This window comes from Coregonus lavaretus (genome assembly GCF_964263955.1).
Source record: "Coregonus lavaretus genome assembly, chromosome: 35".
In the NCBI taxonomy this organism is placed as follows: domain Eukaryota; kingdom Metazoa; phylum Chordata; class Actinopteri; order Salmoniformes; family Salmonidae; genus Coregonus; species Coregonus lavaretus.
The window spans coordinates 3,685,679-3,702,506 of NC_140022.1; the positions used below are offsets into that span (position 1 = coordinate 3,685,679).

The 16,828-nt window shown below is 44.0% G+C and overlaps 2 protein-coding genes across 2 annotated transcripts in view; one reads left to right on the forward strand and one right to left on the reverse strand.

The window, feature by feature from the left end:
* Positions 1–9,836: 9,836 nt before the first annotated feature.
* Positions 9,837–15,328, forward strand: LOC311109836 (gamma-crystallin S-like; the record flags this gene model as incomplete). The annotated part of the gene is made up of 3 exons (XM_084152838.1): positions 9,837–9,854; positions 13,425–13,667; positions 15,056–15,328. 3 exons carry the CDS (start codon positions 9,837–9,839, stop codon positions 15,326–15,328), a joined length of 534 nt encoding a protein of 177 aa, XP_084008964.1.
* Positions 15,329–15,934: 606 nt separating this feature from the next.
* The window catches only part of LOC311109526 (voltage-gated inwardly rectifying potassium channel KCNH3-like), a gene marked incomplete at both ends in the record, with an annotated part of 18,137 nt that continues 17,243 nt past the window's right edge, over positions 15,935–16,828 (reverse strand). The window contains 2 exons of the mRNA XM_084152443.1: positions 15,935–16,330; positions 16,485–16,537. Of these exons, the coding sequence (XP_084008569.1) occupies positions 15,935–16,330; positions 16,485–16,537 (449 nt within the window). The remainder of the gene's footprint in view (positions 16,331–16,484; positions 16,538–16,828) is intronic.

The window sequence follows — 16,828 nt, forward strand, 5'->3', positions numbered from 1 at the left end:
ATAAATTCATTAAAAATCCTACAATGTGATTTTCTGGAATTTCTTCCTCAATTTGTCTGTCATAATTGATGTGTACCTATAATGAAAATTACAGGCCTCTCTCATCTTTTTAAGTGGGAGAACTTGCACAATTGGTGGCTGACTAAATACTTTTTTTCCCCACTGTAAATACAAACATGAAAAAGGGTAATCACCACATTCATCACATTATATTTCATGCATCATCATGGTGATACGAGACAATTGCAATGATAAGCTAATTGCAATGATAGGCTCACTTGCCATTGGGTTAAGGAGGCTCCTCATGAGACAAGGAAAAAGGTGAGGAATCCGAAGACGTGATTTGTCCACAGGACTTTTGTTCCAACGTATTACATTTCTGCAGGCACAACCTAAGCCTCAGGACACGCATGCACGCACGCACACACACACACACGCACGCACGCACGCACGCACGCACACACACACACACACACACACACACACACACACACACACACACACACACACACACACACACACACACACACACACACACACACACACACACTAGTGTAGGTGAGTCATTAAAATAGTCTCTGACTAACATTTCGGTTGATTGATCTACCTGGCAAATAGTAAATCATGTAGCGATCAGATAATACAACAAGTTAACCTGAGCAGTAGGCTAAATGACTTGGTGTGATAGCATGTATGATGTGCCTGTCTGGCATGAAGCACATTGTGGGGACCTTGAAGAGACATAACACTACCACATAGGCCCACTACTGTTGGGTCAAAGGGAGGGGAGCTCATGTAACCTCTTAGCTAATGCAAAACACATTGACGGCAGCACACGGGTCAGACAGACGCTAATTGGGCTAAAAGACCTTGCTTTGCCACTTGATCACACATTAAGGGTCTTGTTGGTTAAGTCAACATAGGCAGTAACTGAGGTCAGTTTTAGTTTCTGACGCCACTAAAATAATCTAATCTACAGACTCCAAGTCCAAAACTCACTACAGCTTCTCCTTTCCCCATCCCCCCTATCTTCATTTAGGTTATCACACGGTCATATTACTGTAATAATATTACTGTAAGATATTCCATGGCTGCCGCTGGTAGCTTTACACATTGCCAAAAAAATAAAAATAAATAGTACTCACAACTTTTAGTGAAACAGTTGATGGTGGTCATTTTGTGGTAAAGAGGTATGAAAAAGAGGCTGAGTGTAACTTTTGTGCAGCTTTAAGCATCTAGTGGATTTTGTCATCTGCCTGCAATATGCTGTATCTACCATCCTGTCTGTCTGTCTGCCTGCAATATGCTGTATCTACCATCCTGTCTGTCTGCCTGTCTGCAATATACTGTATCTACCATCCTGTCTGTCTGCCTGCAATATGCTGTATCTACCATCCTGTCTGTCTGCCTGCAATATGCTGTATCTACCATCCTGTCTGTCTGTCTGTCTGTCTGTCTGTCTGTCTGTCTGTCTGTCTGTCTGTCTGTCTGTCTGTCTGTCTGTCTGTCTGTCTGTCTGTCTGCAATATACTGTATCTACCATCCTGTCTGTCTGTCTGTCTGCAATATACTGAATCTACCATCCTGTCTGTCTGTCTGCCTTGCAATATGCTGTATCTACCATCCTGTCTGTCTGTCTGCCTGCAATATACTGTATCTACCATCCTGTCTGTCTGTCTGTCTGTCTGCAACATACTGTATCTACCATCCTGTCTGTCTGTCTGCCTGCAATATACTGTATCTACCATCCTGTCTGTCTGTCTGTCTGTCTGTCTGTCTGTCTGTCGGTCTGTCTGTCTGTCTGTCTGCAATATACTGTATCTACGATCCTGTCTGTCTGTCTGTCTGCAGTATACTGTATCTACCATCCTGTCTGTCTGTCTGTCTGTCTGTCTGCAATATACTGTATCTACCATCCTGTCTGTCTGTCTGCCTGCAATATACTGTATCTACCATCCTGTCTGTCTGTCTGTCTGTCTGTCTGTCTGCAATATACTGTATCTACCATCCTGTCTGTCTGTCTGTCTGCAATATACTGTATCTACCATCCTGTCTGTCTGTCTGCCTGCAATATACTGTATCTACCATCCTGTCTGTCTGTCTGTCTGCCTTGCAATATACTGTATCTACCATCCTGTATGTCTGTCTGTCTGTCTGCCTGCAATATACTGTATCTACCATCCTGTCTGTCTGTCTAACTTGCAATATGCTGCATCTACCATCCTGTCTGTCTGTCTGTCTGCAATATACTGTATCTACCATCCTGTCTGTCTGTCTGTCTGTCTGCAATATACTGTATCTACCATCCTGTCTGTCTGTCTGTCTGTCTGTCTGTCTGTCTGTCTGTCTGTCTGTCTGTCTGTCTGTCTGTCTGTCTGTCTGTCTGTCTGTCTGTCTGTCTGTCTGTCTGTCTGTCTGTCTGTCTGTCTGCAATATACTGAATCTACCATCCTGTCTGTCTGTCTGCCTTGCAATATGCTGTATCTACCATCCTGTCTGTCTGTCTGTCTGTCTGTCTGTCTGTCTGTCTGTCTGCAATATACTGTATCTACCATCCTGTCTGTCTGTCTGTCTGCAGTATACTGTATCTACCATCCTGTCTGTCTGTCTGTCTGTCTGTCTGTCTGTCTGTCTGTCTGCAATATACTGTATCTACCATCCTGTCTGTCTGTCTGCCTGCAATATACGGTATCTACCATCCTGTCTGTCTGTCTGTCTGTCTGTCTGTCTGTCTGTCTGTCTGTCTGTCTGTCTGTCTGCAATATACTGTATCTACCATCCTGTCTGTCTGTCTGTCTGCAATATACTGTATATACCATCCTGTCTGTCTGTCTGTCTGCCTGCAATATACTGTATCTACCATCCTGTCTGTCTGTCTGCCTTGCAATATACTGTATCTACCATCCTGTCTGTCTGTCTGTCTGCCTGCAATATACTGTATCTACCATCCTGTCTGTCTGTCTGCCTTGCAATATGCTGCATCTACCATCCTGTCTGTCTGTCTGTCTGTCTGCAATATACTGTATCTACCATCCTGTCTGTCTGTCTGTCTGTCTGCAATATACTGTATCTACCATCCTGTCTGTCTGTCTGTCTGTCTGTCTGCAATATACTGAATCTACCATCCTGTCTGTCTGTCTGCCTTGCAATATACTGTATCTACCATCCTGTCTGTCTGTCTGTCTGCCTGCAATATACTGAATCTACCATCCTGTATGTCTGTCTGCCTTGCAATATGCTGTATCTACCATCCTGTCTGTCTGTCTGCCTGCAATATACTGTATCTACCATCCTGTCTGTCTGTCTGTCTGTCTGTCTGTCTGTCTGCAATATACTGTATCTACCATCCTGTCTGTCTGTCTGCCTGCAATATACTGTATCTACCATCCTGTCTGTCTGTCTGTCTGTCTGTCTGTCTGTCTGTCTGTCTGTCTGTCTGTCTGTCTGTCTGTCTGTCTGTCTGTCTGTCTGTCTGTCTGTCTGTCTGCAATATACTGTATCTACCATCCTGTCTGTCTGTCTGTCTGTCTGCAATATACTGTATCTACCATCCTGTCTGTCAGTCTGTCTGTCTGTCTGTCTGTCTGTCTGTCTGCAATATACTGTATCTACCATCCTGTATGTCTGTCTGCCTGCAATATACTGTATCTACCATCCTGTCTGTCTGTCTGTCTGTCTGTCTGTCTGTCTGTCTGTCTGTCTGTCTGTCTGTCTGTCTGTCTGTCTGTCTGTCTGTCTGTCTGTCTGTCTGCAATATACTGTATCTACCATCCTTTCTGTCTGTCTGTCTGCAATATACTGTATCTACCATCCTGTCTGTCTGTCTGCCTGCAATATACTGTATCTACCATCCTGTCTGTCTGTCTGTCTGCCTGCAATATACTGTATCTACCATTCTGTCTGTCTGTCTGCCTTGCAATATATTGTATCTACCATCCTGTCTGTCTGTCTGTCTGCCTGCAATATACTGTATCTACCATCCTGTCTGTCTGTCTGCCTTGCAATATGCTGCATCTACCATCCTGTCTGTCTGTCTGTCTGTCTGCAATATACTGTATCTACCATCCTGTCTGTCTGTCTGTCTGTCTGTCTGTCTGTCTGTCTGTCTGTCTGTCTGTCTGTCTGTCTGTCTGTCTGTCTGCAATATACTGAATCTACCATCCTGTCTGTCTGTCTGCCTTGCAATATGCTGTATCTACCATCCTGTCTGTCTGTCTGCCTGCAATATACTGTATCTACCATCCTGTCTGTCTGTCTGTCTGCCTGCAATATACTGTATCTACCATCCTGTCTGTCTGTCTGCCTTGCAATATACTGTATCTACCATCATGTCTGTCTGTCTGTCTGTCTGCCTGCAATATACTGTATCTACCATCCTGTCTGTCTGTCTGCCTTGCAATATACTGTATCTACCATCCTGTCTGTCTGTCTGTCTGTCTGTCTGTCTGCCTGCAATATACTGTATCTACCATCCTGTCTGTCTGTCTGCCTGCAATATACTGTATCTACCATCCTGTCTGTCTGTCTGCCTTGCAATATACTGTATCTACCATCCTGTCTGTCTGTCTGTCTGTCTGTCTGTCTGCCTGCAATATACTGTATCTACCATCCTGTCTGTCTGTCTCTCTGTTTGTCTGCAATATACTGTATATACCATCCTGTCTGTCTGTCTGCCTGCAATATACTGCATCTACCATCCTGTCTGTCTGTCTGTCTGTCTGTCTGTCTGTCTGCAATATACTGTATCTACCATCCTGTCTGTCTGTCTGTCTGCAATATACTGTATCTACCATCCTGTCTGTCTGTCTCTCTGTTTGTCTGCAATATACTGTATATACCATCCTGTCTGTCTGTCTGCCTGCAATATACTGTATCTACCATCCTGTCTGTCTGTCTGTCTGTCTGTCTGCCTGCAATATACTGTATCTACCATCCTGTCTGTCTGTCTGTCTGCAATATACTGTATCTACCATCCTGTCTCTGTCTGTCTGTCTGTCTGTCTGTCTGTCTGTCTGTCTGTCTGTCTGTCTGTCTGTCTGCAATATACTGTATCTACCATCCTGTCTCTGTCTGTCTGTCTGTCTGTCTGTCTGTCTGTCTGTGTCTGCCTGCAATATACTGTATCTACCATCCTGTCTCTGTGTGTCTGTCTGCCTGCAATATACTGTATCTACCATCCTGTCTCTGTCGGTCTGTCTGCCTGCCTGCCTGTCTACCTGTCTGTCTGCCTGCCTGCCACCTGACTGTATGTCTGTCTGCTACCTGTCTGTCTGTTGGAAATTAAAAATATTTAGCCAGAAATGCATTGAATGGGATTGTCCCGGTTGATGTCTGTGAATAAGAGGCTAGATCAATGTGAAAACAATCAGGCTGTGAAATGTAGCATTTGATCCAGAGCTATAATCATGTTAGTTAGGGCATGGTAAACATAGCTACAGTCACATTCATCTTATCTGTGCTCCAGGGATGAGCTGGACTTTGATCCCAAACCTCACGTTTGTCTGGAGACTCACTACCAGGATTTCTGCTCTGCACTGCAGGCAACTAGAAGGTGCAATAGCAAATGGAGCCCAACCATATTGAGCCCAATGTCCGCATGTACAGCCGCAGGAAGAAGTAATGCTGAGGGTACTGCAGCACCCCCTGAAAAACAGGAAGAAATAAATATATATTTCTCCACTTTGGCAAAAAAGGTAGCTGTATAATTAAGAACAGTATCTTGCAGGATTCAAAAGTTGGAATTGTAAGAGTTGTTGCCTTGTCCCTATCTCTGTGGTTGTCAATCTAATGGAATCCAGAAAGAACAAAACCCTGCCCTCAAACATTTACATCAAAAGGTGCAAAGTTATGGGCAAAGGCACAAAACATCCACATCAAATTAAATATTTTTTTGGATAAAATAACATGGAACACAACCACTTTTTGTGCAGTATTAATTGACCATCCTTACAAACCACTTAATGTAAATGTACATTACTGTATTGTACATACGCTGGTCATCTGGTACCTGTACACTTTCCATCACCATGGAGAAAAACAATGCACAATACAGTAATTGAGTACATTGAGAAAGTGGTTTGTGATGGTGTGATGGTGTGACTCAGTTGGTAGAGCATGGTGCTTGCAATGCTAGGGTTGTGGGTTCAATTCCCACGGGGGACCAGTATGAACATGTATGCACTCACTACTGTAAGTTGCTCTGGATAAGAGCGTCTGCTAAAATGTAAAAGGAATGAATAGACCATGTCAGTTCTCACATAGAAGTAAGTCGCATTTGCAAAGTATTTCAAGAAACTGGAAAACATATGTCTTTTTATATTCCACAAGTATTATCAGATGAACTGTTTTGTACAGATAATTATCAGACTCAAGTTACAAATACATTTAGTTTACATTTTTTCACAAAAGTAGTGCACTGGGCCTTTACCATTCCTATATTAGTGGACCAATATAGACAGCTCCCCCCAAACTACTTCCCGCAGCTACGGCAGCATGTTATGGAGGTAGTTGAGTCCAGATTTCTGAGAGAGATGGTTGTGGCTGAGCGCCCTCTTTCCAGACAGTGTGTGTGAACTTGTGGATGAAGGAAGTTGTCCAGTCTCATCCTGTCTCAGCAGATGTCACCTGCAAGGGACAACGTCACACCGCTCTTACTGTTGGGCCATTCACCCTTTTACCTGCCTGCCTTCCACTCTGTCATTCATCCCATTCTCCACCCTCCTTCTCTCTGTGCAGAGCCAGGGCTCCTTAGCAGCCAGAGAGCCTGTGTGTGTGTGTGTGTGTGTGCCTGTGTGTGTGTGTGTGTGTGTCTGTGTGTGTGTGTGTCTGTCTGTGTGTGTGTGTGTGTGTTTGCCCTCTCTGCCTGCCCAGCTTCACACTAAGTGCCTCTGACAGCTAACCACACAGTTAATAACCCTGATCCAGGAGAGCCAAGTCTGTGTGTGTATGTGTGTGTGCCTGCATGTGCGTGCACAAGTTTCCGTCTGTTTGTGTGTGTGTGTGTTGGGGTGATGTAGGGCCCACTTTACCTCGAAGACCGCTTTCACCAGAACTCAAAGCAAACAATCTGTCTCTCTTTACCTGTAACTGTAAATATTGACATGCAACAATCATGTGCATACTAATTGCATGAAAATGTAGTTCAATAGCATAAAACTGACTGAATAAACCCCAACAAGACACTCCTCTGGGTCTGTTTCACGATCCCCTGTCTTTCACGATTCCCCCGTCTGTTTCACAACCCTCCGTCTCCACTATCCAGCAACAACACGTAGTTCAATGCCAAACCAATTCATTAGCCTATGGAATAATACAAATAAATGGTGGTTATTGGAGACCAACTTATTTGTGAACTTAGAAAGACAATATCAATATCAGCCACTGTCCCAGGGGTTAACTAAGTTAGTTAGCGAAGTGTGCTGGCTTGTCACCTCATCACCATGGAGACCGTGACTGATGTGACCCCTGTCAACCAACGGAAACCATGGAGAATGCAAAAAAGATGTGGTCATATGGCAGGGGTGAAACTGATACATTTTGTGACCACTTGACAGGAGGCTTTATGCTGTGAGATGCTGCCCCCTTGTGGCAGCTGCTGGAGGTGCAGGGTGACAGACAGGCGTCACTGATGGAACGAGTGGCAAGACAGTTTAGTTACCTGTCGGAGTGCTGCGATGTGGATATTTAAAGTAGAGAATTGGACAGGGATTCCAACACTGAATAGTGAGCCGACCCATATCCACACCAGACACAAAAATGTATTTAATATCCTTATTTGTTTCCTGCAAGACTAATGCCTATTTCAATAGATAGATGACTATCCCTCTGTCAGTCTCACCAAGTCAGAGACAAGAAGTCCATCAGTATAGAGCCAGAATTCACCAGACTGATAGAGAGGTGTCCATGCTGTAGTTACAGTATCAACTCTCTGGTGCTTCTCTACTGTCAAATATAAAGAGTTATACAATGGCATTGTTGAATACTTGTTTCTGATTGGCTTGAAGGGCATTCTAGTGCGTGAATTATTTCTCTATAACGCACGGTATTTTGCACGGTATAATTCAATGGCTATAGTTCATTCTTACATGTTCTATGCTTGAGGTGCTTTTGAAAGCAAACGTTGAATTGAAAACATTATTGGCATTATTGAATTCGACTTTCATAATGGCAAGCTAGGACTGATGGTTTGGTTAGCTAAACTAGTCTGTCTGTTTGGTTACCACGGCAACTATTGTAGTTATCTAGTAAACTTGCTAGCTACTTTAGTGAATGTTGAACACATTTCTACCAGCAAATGAACACATTTATAGCGGCAAATGTGTTAAATTATAGGCATGGTATGAAGGGATAATCAACTCGGGGCTCGATGCCTTCTCTGGAAAATAATGAAGACATGGACAGTGTGTTCCATGACGCGCTAGCTGAGTGGAACTGACCTTCCACAGAGTTGTATTATTTTCCAGAACGCATAGCCCTTAGGTATATTATTGTATTATTCTATTGTATTATTGTATTATTGTATTGTATTGTATTATATTATGTTATTGTATTATATTGTGTTATTTTATTTTTTATTGTATTATTGTATTGTATTATTGTATTGTATTGTATTATTGTATTGTATTATTGTATTGTATTATTGTGTTGTATTATTGTATTGTATTATTGTATTATTTTATTGTATTATTTTATTGTATTATTGTCTTGTGTTATTGTATTGTATTATTGTCTTGTATTGTAGTATTGTATTATTGTATTGTATTGAAATATCTTATTGTATTGTAGTATTGTAGTATTGTATTGTAGTATTATATTGTATTATTGTATTGTATTGAAATGTCTTATTGTATTGTAGTTTTGTAGTATTGTATTGTAGTATTGTATTGTATTGCATCCATTCCACACACAAATTGGGCGGGTACCACGGGTCTGTCACAACCCAGCAGTAGCCTAATGCTGTAATGATTGGTCGTTGACTTGAATGACAGCTGCTCTCCAGCTTGTCCATTGGATGAAACGGTGCAGCTAATGATTATGATGGTATTTTGATACCGAGTACAGAGAGAGTTGACTCAGCAGTTTTGTTCTCTCAATGTCCTGGAACTGAATAATCCAACTCATCTGGGATCGCACAGTTTGGCAGAGGTCTTTGTATTATATTATTTTATTGTATTATATTGTTATGAATGTGTGTGTGCATGTGCGTGGGTGTGTATGTGTCTCAGGAGGTTGCTAAGGGGAGAACGGCTCATAATAATGACCGGAACGGAGTCAGTGGAATGGAATCAAACGCATGGAAACCATGTGTTTGATGTATTTCATACCATTCCACTGATTCCGTTCCAGCCATTACCATGAGCCCGTCCTCCCCAATTAAGGTGCCACCAACGGCCTGTGGTGTGTGTTTATTAAAAACCTGCTGTGTGAAAAGTGATTTGGTGTGTGTGTGCGTGCGTGTCTGTCTCTTAGTGAGTGTCTTGATATTTATAATATTGGCATGTGTGTGTGTGTGTTGACCTCAGTGGGGTGGGGAGTTAGGGGGGGCTGTTCATGGGGTCAGTGGCCCCCTGCTTGTTCAGTCAACTCAGTCCTTTATGCCGTGTAATCCTCACTTGTCCTTTCTGGAAAAACCTGAATAGCATTCGAATCACTGACTCAATTTTTGGATCTCATTTTCATGACAAAGCATTTGTACCAGTTTGATAAAACAAAGGACAGGCACGGCGGGTATATAAGGGAGTGTGGGAGCGGGGTACGGGATCCAACGCCACCTCACACAGGGAGACTTCAGGGAGACTTCAGGGAGACTTCAGGGAGACTTCGGCAGTACTAAAACTATGTCAAAAAAGGGAAGGGTGAGTATCAGCTTTAGCTGAAGGAGCACCGTGGCGTCACACACCGCTATTTGGAGGGGAACCCAAAAAAGAAACATTGTCTAAACATACTTAATACATGCAAGGGGATTCTATGATTTGATTGCTTCAAATTGTGACTTTTAAACTGAAGGACTGATGCAGTAGTCTGTGTGTTGATGTTGTCAGATAGTGTGGGGAGCGGTTGCTGCATTTTGTCTGTTATAACCAAGTCATTGAGTATGTGTCAACTTAGTCAATGCTCAATTGAAATGAGTCTTCTTGAATTGACAATAGTCTTCAGGCAGTAGGTAGGGAGTTTATTCCTATGCTATGCCGTATGTTAGCTTTGGCAATGTCATTGATCGTAGCATCGTTTGATACTGATTATACAAACACCAGAACTACTATTACTAAGGACTGTTCAACGTTGGTCTGACCAATCGGAATCTATGCTTCAAGATTCTTTTGATCACACGGACTAGGATACATTCCGGGTTGTCTCTGAGAATAACATTGACGTATACACTGACTCAGTGACTAAGTCCATCAGGAGGTGCATAGAGGATGTTGTTCCCACTGTGACTATTAGAACTTATCCAAACCAAAAACCATGGAGAGATGGCATCATTCGTGCCAAACTGAAAGCACAAACCACCGCATTTAACCACAGCAAGGTGACTGGGAACCTGGACGAGTACAAACAGTCCAGTTATGCCCTCTGTAAGGCAATCAAACAGGCAAAACATCAGTACAGAGACAATGTGGAGTCGCAATTCAACAGCTCAGACACGAGACGTATGTGGCAGGGACTCTAGACAATCAGGGATTATTAAGGGAAAAGCAGCCACATCACGGACACCAATGCCTTATTCCTGGACAAGCTAAATAACTTCTTCGCCCGCTTCGAGGAAAACACAGTGCCACCGATGCGGCCCACTCCCGCTCACAAGGACTGTGAGCTCTCATTCTCCGTGGCCGACGTGAGTAAGACATTTAAACGTGTTAACCCTCGCAAGGCTGCCGGCCCAGACGGCATCCCTAGCCGCGTCCTCAGAGCATGTGCAGACCAGCTGGCTGGAGTGTTTACGGACATATTCAATCTCTCTCTATCCCAGTCTGCTGTCCCCACTTGCTTCAAGATGGCCACCATTGTTCCCGTACCCAAGAAAGTGACCCACTTCAATTTGCATACCGCCCCAACAGATCCACGGATGACGCAATCACCATCGCACTGCACACTGCTCTATCCCATCTGGACAAGAGGAATACCTATGTAAGAATGCTGCTCAGCGACTACAGCTCAGCGTTCAACACCATAGTGCCCTCCAAGCTCATCACTATGCTCAGGGCCCTGGGTCTGAACCCCTCCCTGTGCAACTGGGTCCTGCACGTCCTGACGGGCCGACCCCTAGTGGTGAAGGTAGGCAACAACACATCCGCCACGCTCATCCTCAACAAGGGGTCCCACAAGGGTGCGTGCTCAGCCCCCTTCTATACTCCCTGTTCACCCATGACTGCGTGTCCATGCAGGTCTCCAACTCAATCACCAAGTTTGCAGACGACACAACAGTGGCAGACACTAACAATGACGAGACAGCCTACAGGGAGGAGGTGGGGGCCCTGGCTGAGTGGTGCCAGGAAAATAACCTCTCCCTCAACGTCAACAAAATGAAGGAGCTGATTGTTGACTTCAGCATACAGCAGAGGGAGCATGCCCCCATCCATATTGACGGGGCCGCAGTAGAGAGGGTGAAAAGCTTAAAGTTCCTCGGCGTACACATCACTGACAACTGAAATAGTCCATCCACACAGACAGTCTGTTTACCCCGCGACCATCTAGAAGAAGGAGACAGTACAGGTGCATCAAAGCTGGGACCGAGAGACTGATAAACAGCTTCTATCTCCAGGCCATCAGACTGTTAAACAGTTACCACTAGTCAGCCTCTGCCCAGTACCCCGCCCTAAACTTAAGTGACTGTTACTAGCCGGCTACCACCCGGTACCCTACCCTGCACCTTAGAGACTGCTGCCCTTTGTACATAGTCATTGAACACTGGTCACTTTAATAATTTTTACATACTGGTTTACCCACTTCATATGTATATACTGTAATCTACTCATGGCTCATCCTATATAACTACTGCTGTACACACCTTCTCTATTCATATACTGTCCATACTGTCTATACACACCATCATAAACTGTCTATACTGTCTATGTACACCATCATATACTGTCTACACACCATCATATCCTGTCTATACTGTCTATATACACCATCATATACTGTCTACACTGTCTATATACACCATCATATACTGTCTATACTGTCTATACACACCATCATATACTGTCTATACACACCATCATATACTGTCTATACTGTCTATACACACCATCATATACTGTCTATACTGTCTATATACACCATAATAAACTGTCTACACACCATCATATACTGTCTACACACCATCATATACTGTCTATACTGTCTATATACACCATCATACACTGTCTACACTGTCTATATACACCATCATACACTGTCTATACTGTCTACACACCATCATATACTGTCTACACTGTCTATACACCATCATATACTGTCTACACACCATCATATACTGTCTATACTGTCTATACACCATCATATACTGTCTACACACCATCATATACTGTCTATACTGTCTATATACACCATCATACACTGTCTACACACCATCATATACTGTCTATACTGTCTATATACACCATCATACACTGTCTATACTGTCTATATACACCATCATACACTGTCTATACTGTCTATATACACCATCATACACTGTCTATACTGTCTATATACACCATCATACACTGTCTATACTGTCTATATACACCATCATACACTGTCTATACTGTCTATATACACCATCATACACTGTCTATACTGTCTATATACACTATCATACACTGTCTATACACCATCATATACTGTCTATACTGTCTATATACACCAGCATACACTGTCTACACACCATCATATACTGTCTATACACACCATCATATACTGTCTATACTGTCTATATACACCATCATATACTGTCTACACACCATCATATCCTGTCTATACTGTCTATACACACCATCATATACTGTCTATACTGTCTATATACACCATCATATACTGTCTATACTGTCTATACACACCATCATATACTGTACATACTGTATATATTTACAATATATTCCGGACTCTGATATTGCTCATTCTAATATTTCTATATTTCTTAATTCCTTTATTTTTATTTTTGGGATTTGCATGTATTGTTTTGTATTTTTAGGAATTACTGCACTGTTGGGAGTTAGAAACATAAGCATTTCGCTGCAGCCGCGATAACATTTGCAAAATATGTCTACGTGACCAATAAAATGTGATATTTTCAGTAGTAAACACTAGTATCACCCAGTTAGGATGACATAGTCTTGTAATGGTTCCAAATTGACATCAGATTTAGCCAAGTCTCTAGGGGACAACAATGGAGGTCAATCTGTTATCAGAATACAGTCTGTTGTATTCTCTCTCTCCAGATCGTGTTCTACGAGGACAAGAACTACCAGGGCCGACGCTATGAGTGTGACAGCGACTGCACCGACTTCCATTCCTACCTGAGCCGCTGTAACTCCATCAGGGTGGATAGTGGTACCTGGGTGGTCTACGAGAGACCCAACTACACCGGCTACCAGTATGTACTGACCAGGGGAGAGTACCCCGACTACCAGCGCTGGATGGGCCTCAACGACCACGTCTGCTCCTGCAAGATGGTTCACTTTGTAAGTGGATGAGCCTTTATGGTGAAGAGGTGGTGAATAGTTGTGAAGAAGAGATAATTATATTTTCTATGGGCCCTGGTCAAGGTAGTGCACCATATAGGGAATAGGGTTCCATTTGGGACACAGCTGAGTCAGATCAGTGTGCATCGAACGTGTAGATCTGTTTGTTGACTCCAGGGGAATTGTAAAACAATAGATATTGTTATATAGATATTATCCGATCTGTGTCATCTGTTTCTATGGTGTCATTTTAGGTCAATGGTATTGACCATGCAGACATTACATTGATAGAGTTACATACATACTGTATATCTGTACGAGAAATACACAAATATACAGTATGTATTTTCCGGTTGTTTTTGTCTTAATCAGAGAAAATAACAGTGAGTTATGAAATATCAATGTATTGTAGCAGGAACCTAGACTAGACTTACCCAGCATGCATCCGGTGTAACATTCAGTATTAATGTAGCAGGAACCTAGACTAGACTTACCCAGCATGCAGCCAGTGTAACATTCAGTATTAATGTAGCAGGAACATAGACTAGACTTACCCAGCATGCAGCCGGTGTAACATTCAGTATTAATGTAGCAGGAACCTAGACTAGACTTACCCAGCATGCAGCCAGAGTAACATTCAGTATTAATGTAGCAGGAACATAGACTAGACTTACCCAGCATGCATCCGGTGTAACATTCAGTATTAATGTAGCAGGAACATAGACTAGACTTACCCAGCATGCATCCGGTGTAACATTCAGTATTAATGTAGCAGGAACCTAGACTAGACTTACCCAGCATGCAGCCAGTGTAACATTCAGTATTAATGTAGCAGGAACATAGACTAGACTTACCCAGCATGCAGCCGGTGTAACATTCAGTATTAATGTAGCAGGAACCTAGACTAGACTTACCCAGCATGCAGCCAGAGTAACATTCAGTATTAATGTAGCAGGAACATAGACTAGACTTACCCAGCATGCATCCGGTGTAACATTCAGTATTAATGTAGCAGGAACATAGACTAGACTTACCCAGCATGCAGCCGGTGTAACATTCAGTATTAATGTAGCAGGAACCTAGACTAGACTTACCCAGCATGCAGCCGGTGTAACATTCAGTATTAATGTAGCAGGAACCTAGACTAGACTTACCCAGCATGCAGCCGGTGTAACATTCAGTATTAATGTAGCAGGAACCTAGACTAGACTTACCCAGCATGCAGCCAGTGTAGCATTCAGTATTTAACTCCTGTCAATCATCTTGAGTTGTAGAGATCTAAGAATGAGATCCAGAATATGTCTGACGTCTTTCTATATCCCTGCTTCCCTCTGTTTGACCTATCCTGCCCTCTCTACTGATACCCCTACCTTACCCCCCTCCTCCAGGCTAGCGGTATCCCCTACAAGCTGCAGCTGTACGGGAAGGGAGACTTCGCGGGCCAGGTGTTCGAGGCCACTGAGGACTGCCCCTCTGTGCTGGATAAGTTCCACTGGCGCGAGGTGCACTCCTGCAAGGTGCTGGGCGGCTGGTGGGTCTTCTACGAGCACCCCAACTACAAGGGGCGGCAGTACCTCCTGGAGAGGGGCGAATACCGCAAGCCGGTGGACTGGGGCGCGGTGTGTCCCAACGTCCAGTCCTTCAGACGCCTCACTGAGTAACCAGGGTCTAGAGTTGTCCCTCTCTCGCCCGCCCAATCCCATCCCTCCTGCCCAATGCTCAATCACGTCATCTACTACCATTCTCACCACCAACCAATGAGCAACCAAGAGATGGACCTACCACTGAGCCACCACCACCCAAGAGATGGACCTACCACTGAGCAACGGCCAACAGCTAAAATAAAACCCTGACTGGCCAGCAGCTGACGAGTTGCGTCTTTATTGTGTGTGGTGTAAGTCTAACAATATCTAATACATCCACAGCCGACAACCAATGGACAAGATCCTGTCTGCAGTCACTCTGCGTCAAACCAAATCTAGAGCGTAAACTGTAAAACAAGACTTTTATATTTTTGATGTATTTCATTTGATCATAGCCATTGATAGATATGGTATAACAATAACTTCTCAGTTCATAACATTTCATATTAGGAATAAATACATTTGGTAATAATAATTTACTTAATGTTATCTTAGTATTAAATAAACAGTAACTCAGGGTAGCCATGGGCATGTGTCTCATGCAGTGATATGAGGGGTGTCATGCCAGCCATGCCATGATGCCAGTCTCATTCATGCCAGTCCTGTGTTGGTGAATCCTCTCTCTCAGACAGTGGGCCTGTCCTCGTCAATGAAGCTGAGCTGAACAGGGCTAGTCGAGGTCAACTCTGCCCCTATGGAAGCCGAGTGAGGATGGGGCAGAGGGATGGTTGTCAGACCCCTGGAAGGTGTCTGAAAGCGGCGGTCTGGGTGTCTCCTCTGTCCCCCTGTCTCTGTATCTTCCAACAGCAGTAAGGTGGTGTTGGAGGGGGGTGTGGGAGTTGGAGGGGCGGAGCTACTGAGAGTCACACTGGTAGGTGGAGTCAGGGCGGCCATCAGGGATGAGAGGATGGACTGGGAGGAGCCCTGGAGGAGGAGGGGCTGGAGGAGGGGCTTGAGCAGCCGTGTCATTTCTTGGAGGTCCTGGCTGACCTGTGACACCTGCAGGGATAGGCTAGTCATCTGGGAGGGGGGCGGGACATGGGCAGGAGAGGGTAAGGCATAGAGCAGGGAGAAGGGGTGGGGGGGGACGAATAGGGCAAAGTTAAGAATAGCCATTCAAATCCAGTCTAGGAATGGCAGTTATTCCTCATTGGTGCTGCCGGGTGTCACTCACCTCTTCTTTCAGTTTAGTAACAGTCTGCACGGTCTCTGCATCCTCCTGGATTCCTATAGACAGACACAGAGAGACAGACAGAGAGACAGAGAGACAGAGAGACAGAGAGAGAGAGAGAGAGAGAGAGAGAGAGAGAGAGAGAGAGAGAGAGAGACAGAGAGACAGAGAGAGAGAGAGAGAGACAGAGAGACAGAGAGAGAGAGAGAGAGAGAGAGAGAGAGAGAGAGAGAGAGAGAGAGAGAGAGAGAGAGACAGAGAGACAGAGAGAGAGAGAGAGAGAGAGAGAGAGAGAGAGAGAGAGAGAGAGAGACAGAGAGACAGAGAGACAGAGAGACAGAGAGAGA